Raw genomic sequence first — 14,898 nt, 5'->3', positions numbered from 1 at the left:
CCCCCCGGCCGGGCCACGGAACCAGACGACGGCCCGCCCGTCGGTCGGTCGGGTAGGGGCTTTGGGGGAACTGGGTCTGGCGGGGGGGGGGGGGGGGGGGGGGGGGAGGCTTGCAGACGGGTTCCGGCGTGGGATTATCGAATCCTGCACACGCAGCGCGACATGGGGAGACGTAACGGGTGATGGCCTTTTGTATTTTATTTATTTAATTATTCTTATGTTGCGTATGCGATGTATGTACCTTTGGGGGGGGTGGAGGGGGGCGGTGGTGAGATTGGGGAGGGGGGGAGGGGGGGCAAAGGCATGGCGGGGGGGTGGGTGTTAGGAACTGGTTACCTGTGTGTGTGTCCACTCTGTTTGCCTCTGGCGAGACTACCGTGTGAGGAAATAGAGTTGTGCTCTGTCATTAACAGGCCGAAACATAAAGGCAAGCTGCCGCCTCACCGGGCCGCCCCACGGCACGCCGAGCGTGGATAGCCGCGGGATGCATCTCGATGTGAATAAAGCAAAGGGCCGGCGTTTTGAGTGACTGGACGGGAGGGAAGGGGAAGGTGGAAGCGAGGGTGGCGTAACACACGGGGTTCGTCGCTTGCGAAGGGGATGCGGTTTCTATCCCTCTGCGCCAGTGGAGAGACAAAACGAACCCCCCACAGACGAGACACGGAGGACTTGCGGTGCCCGAAGTGAGAGATGATATTCTCGGCTGGACCCCTTGGCATGTTGAACATCACATTCGCCATAGATAGGTAGCTACGCGAGGATGGCTTTTGCTTATCTGATCTGATCTTCAGCCAGACACACATCCATACAGCCCTCTGGTAGATCCCTCCCTCACAACACGCCGTGCCGTCTCTGTGGCTGTACTCGGCTGCAGTTGCTCAGATTCGAGCGCCACCTCGAATGCGATGGCTGCCTCCAGTCCCCGTTCCGAAGCTGAGTTGGCGGACACAGCGAGACACACGCACATGTATTGGGTGTTGGTACTGCGGCTGCGGTTACCCTTTGCATCCATTCCCTCGGCCTTCGATGACAGCACCTCCGCTCTTTGGTTGAGATGAAGGAAGAAAGAAAGTGCCAGACAGGAGACGAGGCCGTCATACGCTTGGCGCGGCTAGGGTTCATGGTGTTGACGCCGTGGAACCTCGCCGACTCTTGAGGTCCAGTCCAGCTAACGAGGGAGGCGAGGGTTATTAGTTACGGCCTTTGCCGTAGAATTGTGAGACGGCAGGATACAAATTCATGGCGTAATATAGTCATGCTCAATACCGTGCAAGTACCGTCACACTCGCAGAATTGCACTTTGATGAAGCCAAACTCCGAGTCGGTCTTGACACTCCCAATCTACAGAGTGCCAACATCACATAAAAACAAGAGAAAAATAAGAAGAGATGTCAGAGTAACTCTTCTTTCTGGCGAGCCAGACCACGTCCGCTGAAGAAGAAGAGAATACTTGGCAGATATTTGAACTAGACTGTGATCTCTGACAAGTCAGTTTTCAATCTGTCGGATGAGAGACCAAAGGGTATTAGCGCCAGGCTGGTCCGAATGCCATCACATACAGATCGCCATACACACGGGGGCAATTGCGTGTATCGTGCTCAACCCGTTCCCGCATTTTCGGCTCGCTGACCGTGTGCTGGCGGACGAGATGGCCGGCAGACCCGAAAGGGTAGCCGGCCTCTCAGCTCAGAATAGGTACAGATTATACAGACCGGTAAGGAGCAGCAGCCACGGTGCAGCTGTCGGTGGTAGGCACCGTCCCGCGGCATGCCGAAAGCGGTTGATGCTGCTGCCTCCAACAATCGATGAGAAGCGAAACCGAGCAGTGATAGGCCGGTTCAGCCATGGCTTCCAGACTCACTGCCTAACTTCCTGACCTTAATATTTGTTGATATTTGTGAAGTATATTGCCCTTCATACGTCAACATCAGCTCAGCAGGGAGCTAGGGAAAAGAAAAGTGAAAACGGGGGGCAAAGAAAGAATGTGATAGCGTGTGAAAGCCCGAAATCCCGTGCAGCGGTTCGGCGACGACAAGCCGCACAGAGGCCCGTTTCAGACTAGGACGCCGCAACAAGCACATGGACTCAGGTCTAGATGCGGCGCATGCTTGCCAGTTTCCAGCTGCGGTTGACGAGTTCACCAATTTGGGCAGCAACCGGAAGCGCGGTCCAATAACGAATTTACGAGCCAAGCCACGCCACGAAGATTAAAAAAAAAAAAAAAAAAAGAGAGGTCAGTCCACGGACGGGCGTGGTGATTGTGCACAAGTTCCCGGGATGGCCTCGAGAGAATAGGCCGCTACGCATAAAAGTGCAAGCGTCGGCTAGGAGAGGTGACACCAAGCAAGCCGCTGGATCGGGAGGCTGCAGCAATCAGCCCATCCCGCTCTGCGATGCCAGGCGGGGGAGGGATAGACCCGGCATCGCGAGTGCGGGGACCTCGAGAGAAAAAAAGCATCAAACCTGAAATCCTCCCAGGCAGTTGCAAATAACGCTTTTCTCCTACGGACTTGCCACGGCGTCCGCGGCGGCCCGACAAACCGAGAAAACAGACAAACATGCAGGGCCACGACAAAAACACGAGGGCTGTTGGGCGCCGGATCTGGTCTTGGGAAGGTAATCTCGCGTGGTATGGCCGGATCGAAGCCCGGGTGAGATCGAGATCTTGTGCAAACAACTTCCAGCCCTGGCCGGTTCCGCCGTGCTTGCACAAATGAAAATGGAGCGCACTGTGATTGAAGCCCGGAGCAGCGTTTCGTGGCTTCCATGGCTGTGCAGGCAGGCAGCTACTGAACTGTACGGATGCAATCACGCAGTATGTCCATAACTGGTAGGTACCTTGGCGAGTTCAAGTTACTCACACAGTGTCGGATTTGGAAAGTGCAAACATCGATTTCATCGCACGCGGTACAGTGTGTCCTCGAAATATCGACACTGGCCGGATCAGCTCCCATCTCATCGATGTCGCGATTTCCGGAGGTAGGGGCAACAACTGCCAATCAGTCGATCAGATAACTTATTCTCCCGGGTCATCAGGTAGTTGGCCCGTTTCCGATACGCAAAGCCCCCAAACAGCTGATTATCCCCGAAAAGACTTGCCTTGGGCGGTACTCGAGCGTTTTCGCGGGCAGGAAGGCGGCGGGGACAGGGAGACAGGGAGGAAGGCTCGAGACGGCAGGGTAGCACGGATCTTGCCCATCGCAACGAGATAAGCGAGGGCGATTTCCATCCGAAGCCAAGCACCCTAAGGTTTGAGGCACCCCACTGACGTCACCTGCCATGAGTCCAGCACGCGACGAGCCCGGCGGCAAGCGCGCCCCAAAACCGCCAGCCGGCAGATGGGGATCATCCAATACCGCACTCGATTGGCTCGGGCCAGAATTTAAGGCAACCACACCTTCCTGCGCACTTCGTCAATGCAATGCATGTCTCTGCTTCTGCCTTTGCCTTCCGTGGAGTGGGTGCGTGCCTGGTTCTGCAACGCGCACTGGGTGACTGGGGAGGTGAGCCGGGCAGAGGCCCCAAATCGGGAAATCATGACCATGCAAGATCAACCAACAGGCTCACAGCGTCGTATGTAGGGACGCAAACTCTCCGACTCTTCAAGGCACACGGCACAGAGGCTCGGGAGAGGCTCAGAGCAGACTGGGGATGAAAGCAAAAAAAGCGAAAAAAAAAAAGAAAGGTCCGTTCTCAGCACAGTGCGTCTGGGCTGCCAGATGCGCCCAAAGCAACTCCAGCCCCAAGACGGCGGCGACAATACAAAAAGTAAACCAACCAATGACACTTCTCGGGTGCAACTCCGTGGGCTGACAATTGTCGCAGACTCCTGCGGTAATCGTTACGCCACCAACTCTCCGTCCCTCGGAATCGTCTTCTAGAAAACCATCTTTGATGGGATCTGATGCCCGACGGGTAGAATCTAGACCCCGAGACCCGGTGGCAGTTGTTTGTGATACATACATCTCAGTCCGACCCGTCTCAGACAGCGATGGAACTTTCATGCCCGCCCGCGGTCAATCCCTCTTCGAGTACGAAGTACGGCGTCAATCGACTGGACCCCTTGCCTCGCATTGTTTGACCGGCCAAGAGCCCGGGTGACTGCAGCTTGACAGGCGAGGATCCTGACCATGACCATGCCGATGCCGATGCCGATGCCGGCGTGGAAGATACATCTTTACTGTGGTATCATGGATTGTGGCTTGCTCAGGAGCCCGAGCACGCACCGCTTGCCGCGTCACGGCTAGTGATCCGCCGGGGACGGCTCCCCGGTAATCCGACGAGGGATTCAACCAGGCGGCTCTCGAGAAGCTATCAAACGAGTCTGTCGTGAGACGGGCTTCGACCCGGGGTCAGGCCACTTCGAGGAAGGCAAGAAGGCACGAAGACGACACTCGGTAGAGAAACGGCTCGACCATTGGCTGGCCGGGTTGTCTACTGCAAACAATGCGACCCGGCCATGTGTAACAGCACACCAGAGGCACACGGCATATGCGTGTCTGATGCCGAGCTCCGTTTCGAAGGAGAGGGGGAGAGACAAATGCCCCCGGCCAAATCTCGCTGAAGAAGCCAAACCCGAGGGAGTAGGGCAGTTCCGGAGGCCAGACGGACAAACTCCCCTTTCAAACAACCGAGGAGATAGTCAAACAAGAGAGAGAAGACAACCCTCACTTACACCCACCCACACACACATACGCACACAGAACCCCCACAATCCCCATTGATTAACCACCGCCCAAAAAAACAAACAAACCCCCTACCCGACCACACAACCCCGCACCAGGGAACACTCAGGGGGGACCCCCCCCCCCCCCCTGCGAGGTGACCACCACGTCCAGCCCTAGCACTCACTCAATCAATCAATCAATCAATCAATCTAAACTGCGACGTGGCCAGCCCGCCATCCATCCACCTAACCCCACCCACGCCCACGCAGCGGGAACAAGACGCAGCCGGCCGCCCGGCCGGGCCCCTCTCTCCTCTTGTGGGATGCTGTCTCAGCTCCGTTTATTCGTTTGTATCCCCGAGGGATGGGGGAAGCATACATACATACATACATACATGCGTACACCCATGTGTCCTCCATCCATGCCTCCATCCATGCCTCCATCCCATGCGTGCATGTGGCTGTGGTGGGTGCCGGTTGGTTGTTTGTGGGATGCCGGGGATCGATCTTGCATGGCGGGCTGAGATCGGGGGGTAGGGAGGGGATGGGGGGAGTGGGTTGGGGTGGGATGAGAAAGGGAAGGGGGAGGGGGGGAAGGGTTTGGTTTGGTTTGGGCGGGGGATCCATGTCTTTGTTGGGTGTGTAAGGAGGTATGGTAAGCACACGATAGGTAGGCGGTATTTGCTTCTACTTATTTGGGTGTTATACCGTCACTGGCCGGTAGGTTGTGAGTGTGGAAAGGGTGGGCACGGCGATGTGCTAGCAGGTGGGGGATTGCTTCCTCTGCTGGGGCAGAGAGCGTTGTGTTCCATTATGTGATCATGAGATGGAAAAGCAAAGTCTATGCAGTAACTGTTGCTGGCGCGAACCAAACAAAACATGATGAAAGAAAAAGGCAAAATGAAAGCAGAATGCCGCCCCTTGGCAACCAACAGAAACGCACAAGTGTAGACTCGCAGTAGGCCGCCAAAACCACTCTATACACCACCACATTCCACCTACCCCCACGTACCTTGAGCCCCCCTATCCAACATCAACACCCGCCTGCCACTGCCCCTCACACGCCCCTTTAGAGCAACTAGAGGAACTTCACCTTAACCCCCCCAGCAGCGCATCCAGCCCCGGCACACCCTGAACCGCCTCCAACCCCTTCCCCTCCGCCTCGCACTGCCCGACCTGGATCACCGCCGCAATCAGATCCTTGGTGATCTCCTCCCCGACAGCACTGTCCTGCCTGTACTCGGGATGGCTGGCGACAAACTCCCGGATCCACGTCGCGGCGGTGCACAGCTCGCCGCTGGCGCGCTTGCGGATCAGGTTCAGATAGGTGGCCAGGTGGCAGCGGGTGACGACGTCGACGTTGACCGAGTCGAGGTAGCTCTCGACGAGGGGGATCAGGCCGGGGAAGTCGTCGTCCTCGTCGTCGTCGTTCTCGTCGTTGGCATCGTCGTCGTCGTCCGTCCCGGCGGCGGCGGCTGCCGAGGAGGGGTTGGCGGCGGCGTAGGCGGTGCCGTTGATGATCTCGTTGATGCTCATGAGGCGGTACTCGTCCTCGACGGGCCCCGTGGGCGTGGGCGGGCGGCTGATGGTGCTCGGGGTGGAGGCGCCCGAGCCGGAGCTGCGGGCGGAGCGGGTGGGCGGGAACAGGTTGCGGCGGAAGTAGAACTTGCGCGCGAGCACGGCGTCGCGGGCGTGGGCCGTCTCCATGTTCTCGTCCACCTTCTTGATGGGGATGTAGAAGTTGAGGTTGTAGCTGAGGATCGCGCGCGTGACGAGCACCATGAAGACGGAGAAGGCCGCGTTCTCGAAGTCGGTGATCTGGATCTCCATGGGCCGGAACTCGACGCGCCATCCGATGCTGTTGTCGGCCGGTGGCGGCTTGAAGCGCATGTGCTGCCAGTTGGTGCTTTGGATGTTCTCGAAGTGGTCCGTCTTGTTCATATCGAGCTCCTTCAAGTCTTCAGAGAAGATGACAATGGGGTCGCGGATGAAGAGGTGGGCAAAGTGCGTGGCGAGCCGGTCATCCATACCGCCGTCGACGAGCTGCTGCTTAATGCTTTCATCGATGACGAGGTCTGGGTCGAGGTACTCCTGCCGCAGCCGGGAGTCCTCGGAGATGTAAGTCGAGTTCGAGGCGTATCGCGACTTGGGTATCCGCCAGCGGTCGTTCGCGAGAGGCTATGAATTGGTTAGCCCGTATTCGATGGGCTCGGGCATTACTCCGGCCGACTTACCGTCTCCCCCATCTCCCCGGGAGTCCGGTCATCCACCGCGTTGCCGATTTGGTTCCATCTGACATCCGTGTCGGCGAGGAAACCCTTATAGATAGGCGTCGCGGCCGTCAGGGCGAGCATGATGGGCCCGAGCGGGCTGAGCTGGTCGTACATCTGCCTTCCTTCGGTTATGTTCTTCGCCTGGAACGTGATCTGCAAGCAGCAGCTGCCCATGCCGAACGCCATAGCATCCATGTGAATGAAGTTGTCGGGCGCGGCGCCGTTACGAACATCATCGTCTTCCGGCCACTCATGAAGGTCGAAGTTGACCGTTGGGTCACGCCACGGCCAGGGGGTCTGCGCGTCTCTGAAAACCGGCACGTTCACCTGCACCTTCCGCCCACGACGAGAGCGGATGTTGGCTGCGAGCGTGGGGAAACGAATGTGAGGGTTTGCGATCTCATCGGGGACAAACTGGGACCTCAGTTTGCAGCCTGAGACCGGATAGAAGGGATTGGTGAAAACCCCTGGGCTGCCTAGTCTTGGGAAGGTCGTCAATGTGATGGGGTATTCGTCTGCGAGCATGTGGTCTTTCGCGATACGCCGCCTGTCGTATACATTAAGTCAAGCCGTACAATATCGGGGGTGGCAAGGTAGCCATACCTCAGCTTCATGTCCGGCTCGACTTCTAGGAGCTCCTTGAATTCTATTCCCCAGGGCTTCCCGGGAGTAGCCTCGAGCATGAACCTGCCAAACTCGGGGTGGAACACCGGGAGTGGCTGGCTGGCACTGGAACACGTGTAAGTCCCGTGGTTTACCGGTAGTTAATGTGATATCTTACTGTGGACTGGAGCCATTTGGAGCACTGCCATCCTGAGACAGTTCTTTATCGGACGCTAGGGCCTCGAGGATGCTTGCTTGTCTCAATGATAGCAGGATTTTAGGGTCTTGCTCGGAGTAAGTCACAACCAAGTATTCAACCTACACGATGGAGGAAATTAGGAGACCATCTAGGTTTGGTGAGTGGGAACAGGCTTACCTCATCACCCCAGAGCATGGCATCCCGCTCCTTGCCCTTGGCTTTGTTCCATATTTCGAGCAGTTGCTATGTCATCGACGGTCAGCCATAGCCCAACGTAGAAACCGGCAGGTATGAGGTCGAGATAAGGTTAAAGTCAGGGATCGCCCTCACCTTGATTCCCCAGGATCTGACCAAATCAGCCTGCTTTTTGGCAGCTGGCCAATCCAGAGCCGTTCCTTGAGCTCTTCACGCCAGGTATCAGTATGGCGTCATTGTCAAAAAGATGGTGCCATCTCGCGGAGACGAGTCGTCCGCGTCTGCGAGAACGGAGGGGGGGGAGAATACGCACAGTAGACCCATTGTTTCTCACAGTTCTTCTGCCCGAATAGATTTCAACGGAGCGTGTCTGCCTGTTTACGGGTCCAAGGACAGGCTAGATGTGCCGTGCGGGATGGTTTTACCGATAGTTAACCCGTTTCGGTGAGCGTTAAAAACAGGGCCAGTCGAGGAGACGTGAGTGTCCCAAGACGTCGGGACTCGGAGCACCCCCGGGAAGCTTGAGAGCCAATAGCTGGCCGGAAAGCGGTCGAATGTGGCCAATTATGGCAACCAGAATGATAATTTCGGTTGGAATGCTTGCCGGTGGCAGCAGAGCAGGCTGAGGCTATCACCACGACCACTGATATCGGCCGGACTGGGGGCAGGTAGTAAGAGTAGAGCGTTGGCGAGTCGATGATGAGACTTCTCTAGACTCCTGCGTGAGTCCGTGCCGTTTCCCTTCTCTTCCCACTCCCGGTCTCTTCAACCCTCGCTCTCACAAGGGCAAAGATTGAGCCAATTCGTCTAGGTTGCACCCCACGTTGGCAGCCTCGCAGATGCAGGGTCTCTTGGCGTGCAGGCACGAATCAGATGTTATGATGGCGTCGAGAAGGTAGTTGGCGCGAAGGCGTCATCCAGAGCACGCAATCGTTCTATGCTTGGACTGGGTCAACTGTTTACGGCGGGTCTTCAAACCACAGATCCCAGAGGGTTGGTGAGCGGGATATGTATGCGAGTGTGTGGGTGCCGCTAACCAGCCTGGTTCAAAGGTTGGGTGGCGGGGAAAGGCGATACTTTTCGAAAGCGGAAATTCGGGGTATAAGTGGGAGAAAATATGGTGGCGTACTGTGTAATCAGTATGCTTTTGCTGTTTCCTTGTTTCAGTTGTTGGGACGGATCATCCATATAGGGATAGGTGAGATGGAGGTGAGTGATTCAAAATGCCGCGGGGTTTAGTAATGCTCCTGCTTCTTCTCTTACGAGGCAGATTCGAGGGCCTGTAAATTTTCGCAGCAGCCGAACGGATGGAAGTCACCTCCCCCAAACGGAGAATGGGTTCCGGTCGCGGGGGTCAAGTGAAGCCGACGGGGAGTTTTTCTTCAATGCTACCACCGTCGTTAAGCTTCACTTTGTGGAGCCAAGAGTCTCGGCCCTCGGGAGCGCCGCTTTGCCCCAGAAATCAATCAACCATGGCCTGATGGCGGTGCCGCGCAAAGGGAAAATTTCCATCTCGCCCTTGCGGGTACAGGGAGACCTGGGAAGAAGGGGGGAATCCTTTCAGTGCGAACGTGGGTCCTCGCTGCTTCTTGATTAGAAATCCATTCTCTTGACCCTCGACATGCCGCAGAAAACGTGCGCTTTCGGCTTGCACAAGCCGGGGAGCGCTCCAACAGTTGAGCGGTGTCGCATCGCGCAGGTTGTCTGACATGCAGAGGCCGGGGGGATACTGCGTAATGCGACGAGATGCGGGCTCTTTATGCATCATATCCCTCACTCAACGGCGAGGTTGCGTCTTCGACATGTGCTGCGTGCCCCGCTCGTCCAGGAACGAGGGGCAATACCGGTGTTCGGTTGCATATCGGGTGCCCGGTGCTGATAAGATAAACGGAGAATGATTACCCTAACCCTGTATATACTGTGCCCACGGTGCTTCACTAGCAGTCTTGGCTGCGTGGTTGCTTAGAATATCTTTCCGAGACAAACCGGGGACTCTGAGAAGCATTTGTCATCTGTAATGGTCTTGGAGAGGAATTATGCAAATGCTCCAACTTCGATTACAGCCGACTAACTCTCGTACAACTTAGACATCGCAGGGTATAACACCAACGCCGCAATATGCTCCCCCGTTTCTCCCCTCTCCTCATCAATATCTCAATAACCTCAACGCCTTCCCATGCATCTGTATGCCTCTCGTCTGTAAAGATGTCATGCGCATCTGACAAACCCTCTAACAGCCCAAACCAAGTATGGGAATAACAAAAAAAAGAATATGCTGTGTACTTTCTCCCAGCAAGAACAAAATAAAACCAAACCAAAACGGAAGAAGAAAAGAAAAGAAAAGAAAACGGTATCAACGACAGACCTCCCCCCACCCCACATACACTCATACACACCCCAACCACCCCCCAGCCCCAACCCCAACTCATCACCTACCTAACATCCAAATACAAATCCTCCCCCCTGCGCGTCGGCGTCAGCTCAGGCATCCACCCGGGCGTGATCGGCGCCGGCGCCCCGTACTCATGCTGCTGCTGCTGCTGCTCCCTTGCCCACCCCTTCCCGCTACCAGCACCATCCCGTTTGGCTCCCCCCCTGCCGTTGGCATTGCCAACCAGCATCAGCGCCGCCGCCTTGTCCGCGCCGCGCCGCTTCGCGAGCAGCTGCGAGCCCTGGGTCGACGGCGTTTCGCCGCCTGCTGTGGGGCGTGGTTGCTGCTGCTGCTGCTGCTGCTGCTGTTGCTGTTGCTGTCGTGCCAGTTGGGCCTGCGGTTGCGGCGTGGCTGCTGGTGTGGGTAGCTGCTGCCCCGGGCGCGGACGGGATTGCTGCTGCTGTTGCGGCGTGCCGTAGCGCCGGGACGGCGCCGTGCTGTTCTCGCCGGGGAGTTCGTAAGGCGGTGTGGGTGGTGGCGGTTGGTGCTGTGAGTGGCGGTGGTGATAGTGTTGTTGTTGCTGCTGTTGTTGATGTTGTTGTTGCTGCTGTTGTTGATGTTGTTGTTGCTGCTGCTGCTGCCGCGCTCGTGCGGGCTGGGGTTGGGATTGGTTCCAGTACGATGCTGGGTTGGCGAGCTGGCGCTGGCGCTGCCAGTATTGGGTTTCTGCGGTGGGGGAGACCGGGCCTAGGCGGGCCTCGGGGGACCCGGTTCGGAGTTGTGCCGGGTTGCGGTGCGCGGTGGGCTTGAGGTTTGGTGCATCCCATGGTCTCATGGGGCCGTTATTTGACTGGGGCATGGCCGGTGTGCCGGTCTTGGGTTTTGCCATGGAGCCCGCGCCGTGAGGGCTGGATTGCCCGGCCGGGTGCCAGACGTTGTACCGATGCGCAGGAGGGAGCAGGTCGGATTCCGCTGTCTTCCTGAGCGGGGGCGACATCTGTGTTTTGTCGTTGTGCCTACGAATATTGGGGTATTTGACAGGCGACTTCCCGGGCGAGACCGATGCCCGGGGAGACTCGGCCACCGGTGATAGGTCCGCCTGAGTTCCGTCTTCATTGACCTCTTCAATCGCCGACTCGATCGATGTCGCCGAGTCTTGCGATATCCGACGGCTGGCTCTCTTGGCCGAACGCCGCTTGCTCGCCCCACCGGTCAAGTCTCTGCTCTCACGCATCGCCGTGAAATAGGCATCCGCGGGTCGGCTTCTAGCCTGCGACGACTCGCTCATGATCGTCTCCGCAGTCTGGGATAATCTCGCAGACATGCTGGGGCTTGAGAACTGTGGCTCCCGGCGTCGATCTTGAAACGCGATCGGAGATCCAAGCCTTCCGTTCCCTGGCTTCCCGGGAAGCCTGAGCGGCGAGACCAAAGCCTCAGGCGAAAACCCGCCATATGCGTCTTTGGCCCTCTCGGCTCTTGTTTTGTGGTCTGGACTCGGTAGCTCAATCTCGGCGGGCGGTGCGGAGACCTCTTGGAACGCTGGCTTTGGGGGTCCCGACACTCCCCCGGGAGCCTCTGCCCCAGAATTCCGTATCGAGGCGTTGCGGAGAATCCAGTTACCCCCTTTATCGGCAAAGTAGAACGTTGTTGCTGATAGGGGATCTGATGTTGGCGGGCGCCAGATGGCGGTTCCGGGAGCAACATCCTCCCCATCCTCGGCAAACTCGGTCACCACGCTGTCTCTTGCATTGGCTGGCACGTTGACCGGTCGCTCCGGTGCTTTCGGTATGGCGAGGGTCAAGGTCGGTTTTGGTGGACTTCGTTGTGCCACCGGTGCCCTCGGTGCGGGCGCAGGGCTCAAGACAAACTTCGGCAACTTTTGCCGGGGCGGGGAGAGTGTCGGCGAGGGAACTGGTACCGGGGTTGCGGAGACCGGTACCGGGTTTACTGGGGCTGGTACTGGCTTTGCGGGAGGAGTTGGTGGGCGAGAGGCAGCAAGAACAGAAGCTAGAGCTGGCGAAGGCCGCGCCAAAACTCCGCCGCGAGCGGTGAGCGGCGAGATGGCGAGGCCGACGGCTCCCTGCTGGCTTCCCTGCTGGCTTCCCTGCGGTATGCTCGGCTGCCATCGCGGGTCCGCTGGGTTCCGCGCCACCTGGACTCGAGGCAGCGGGCTCGAGATCTCTAAGCCCCCGGGAGCACTGCCGGGGCGATTACCCTTCCCGAAGCTCATCGAGTCTCTCATTCTCGAAAAGCCCGACTCCAGATCACCGAATCTCTTCCTCCGGATGCATCTGGCGAGCAGCACGAGCAGAATCCCCAACACCACAACAGCGGCGCATCCAAGCGTGATGCCCGCAATCTGTGCGCTACTGAATTTCGGCTGCTCCTCTGAGGCCCCGGCGCTTTCGCCGGCCGTGGGCGTGGTGGACGCCGAGGCCGTTGGTGTTGGCGTGGCCGTGGTGGAGCTCGGCTCGTCTCCTTGCGGGAGACTGGCGGTTGATGTGGGAGTAGCCGACGGCGTGACGGCTGATTCAGTGCTCGTAGCCGTCTGGATCTCTGTTGGTACGAGCAACGGCCCCTTTCCTGACGGTGACAGAACGAGGGTAGCCACAATGGTCGAGTGCGTCTTGGGTTCCGCCCTCGACACTCCTACACACATGTTGTAGGCCGTCGCCGTCGCGTCGCCTGTTGATGGTCAGCGTAGCTCAGACTCGTGACCTCTCCATTCCTCGTAAGTTCACTTACTGATCCCATCCTGTCCCTGGCAAGCACCGAACCTGCTCTCTCCGACCAGGCACGACGCCGCCCCTTCCCCGATAGTGTAACCAGAGTTCCCCTTCTGCCGGCACAGGCATTGCAAGGCGGGCGAGTTGCCGCATATATCGCCGTCGAAGTTTGCTGATATGAAGGACTCGAAGCATTCCTGGGCGCAGGTCGGGACGAAGTTCAAGATCTCGGGCGTGATATTGGCCGTTTGGGCGGTAGCAACGGCGAAAAGGGTCGTCCATATCGCGAGACATAGTAAGGACAGCCGGAACGCCATCCTCCCGAGCAACATCTGAAATATGAGGTCAGTCGTCGGGCTCAGGGGCGGTGTTGCTGCTCCCTCGCAGCAGTGTTTCTTCGCCGCACCTCAAAGTGGAGTTCAGTCCATCTGCGCTCAAGAGTCTTGAGAGTATTGAGCCACAATGGGGTCCCTCAATGGGCCGGACGAGGGGGGGTGGTAGAATAGATAGTAAGTCTTGAAAGCAACAGAAGCCAAGGCGGGAGGGAGGCCTTCTGGAAGAGACCGGCCGCGAGGTGACCTCGGCGGCTGAGAAGGCAGAAAAGGCGGCGAAGCGGCCGACCAGTTCGGGCCTTAGAGTTTAAACATTAAAGGGAGATGACCAGCATCTCTCAGTGTCGAGGTATGAGTCTACTGAAGCGAGGGCGGCCGCGATGGCAGAAACGGTTGAAGAAAGATGAGTAAGTCGCGTTGGCTTCGACAGCAACAACACCACCAAACAATTACACGGATAGTATCCAAGACAAGGGGACCGACACCCGGGAAAACTTGAAACAAGGGAAAAATGCTACACCACAAAGGTCAAGCAAGGAAAAAAGATGTGACGAGGGAAAGGATGGGAGTGGTGGCCGTCGACGGCGGCCATGCAGCGCTTTTTCTCTTGCCGCCGTCGATGACCACCAGTGGCTCGCCCTGCGCTTAATGACACAGCTCTCCCATCCGCAACCAAACACATCACGGTACACGAGCATGTCCACCGCCCCCCCCCAGCCCAGCCGCGGAGCCCACATTGCCGACGAACCGCGTCCGGTGCGTCATACCCATCGCCGAGCGTCAGGTACCAGCCTCAGGTCTGCGCTGGCAGACCGATAGACTGGCAAAAAGGCGCGACAGACCCCGGAGGTGGGAATCGACATCGGCAGCGATCCCCATCAGCCATGCGCAACAACATCCCAGGTAAGAGCATGCCATTGGCCGAGAGGGTTGATTTCGTCTGAACGGTGGCTCAGATTGGCTCGATTGGCTCGATTGGGAGGGGAGAGCGTGGCGGTTCAACTGCACGAGGAGACCATCGGCGGTTCTAAGAATGGGGCCTTGCAGCAGCAGGAAGCAGCAGCAGCAGCAAAGCAGAAGCCCAGCGCGAGGTGCATGCAGACGAATGGCTGCGGGGAGTCACGCTCTGGCCAAAAAAAACCGGTACACACAAACCGACTTTCGGTGGATCCGCCTGCACATCGCGTTCACAGAGGCACTACACTTGGACAAGCCGTCTACGGACCACCAAACAAGATAAATGAGCAATAATGGATAAGTGAAGAGAGCAACACTCAAAGACTTTATTTGCCTTTCATTTTGTCAAATTTGGGCTTGATTTGACCGAGAAATGTCGTCTCAAGATAGCTGTAAGTCGTTTGTGTGTTCCCATTTTTTTGCCCAGAGCGTGGGAGTTCAGGCGCTGGCAGAAAAAGCAGGTGCGCGCTTGGTCGGCGCTTAAAATGCGCTGCAAGATCCGGGTTGGTCATTGGGCGCCGATGAATGAGACCAATTAGGGTGGTCACGTGGAAAGCTTGGCGCCATGACCAATCG

The 14,898-nt window shown here is 57.6% G+C and overlaps 2 protein-coding genes across 2 annotated transcripts; both read right to left on the bottom strand.

Annotated features, from left to right (window-relative positions):
- Positions 1 to 5,620: 5,620 nt before the first annotated feature.
- Positions 5,621 to 8,602, bottom strand: B0H64DRAFT_33887 (glutamate-cysteine ligase-domain-containing protein). The gene is made up of 7 exons (XM_062801189.1): positions 8,250 to 8,602; positions 8,072 to 8,144; positions 7,919 to 7,984; positions 7,721 to 7,860; positions 7,543 to 7,668; positions 6,901 to 7,486; positions 5,621 to 6,844 (listed from the first exon to the last, which is right to left on the bottom strand). Exons 1-7 carry the CDS (start codon positions 8,258 to 8,260, stop codon positions 5,756 to 5,758), a joined length of 2,091 nt encoding a protein of 696 aa, XP_062664760.1. The 5' UTR covers positions 8,261 to 8,602; the 3' UTR covers positions 5,621 to 5,755.
- Positions 8,603 to 10,368: 1,766 nt separating this feature from the next.
- On the bottom strand, positions 10,369 to 13,350 carry B0H64DRAFT_370399 (uncharacterized protein; the record flags this gene model as incomplete). Its single annotated transcript, XM_062802083.1, has 2 exons — positions 10,369 to 12,992; positions 13,053 to 13,350. 2 exons carry the CDS (start codon positions 13,348 to 13,350, stop codon positions 10,369 to 10,371), a joined length of 2,922 nt encoding a protein of 973 aa, XP_062664759.1.
- Between the last annotated feature and the right edge of the window lie 1,548 nt (positions 13,351 to 14,898).

Source organism: Chaetomium fimeti (assembly GCF_033439085.1).
Source record: "Chaetomium fimeti strain CBS 168.71 chromosome Unknown B0H64scaffold_1, whole genome shotgun sequence".
NCBI lineage: Eukaryota > Fungi > Ascomycota > Sordariomycetes > Sordariales > Chaetomiaceae > Chaetomium > Chaetomium fimeti.
This window is presented reverse-complemented; position numbering and strand designations above follow the sequence as displayed.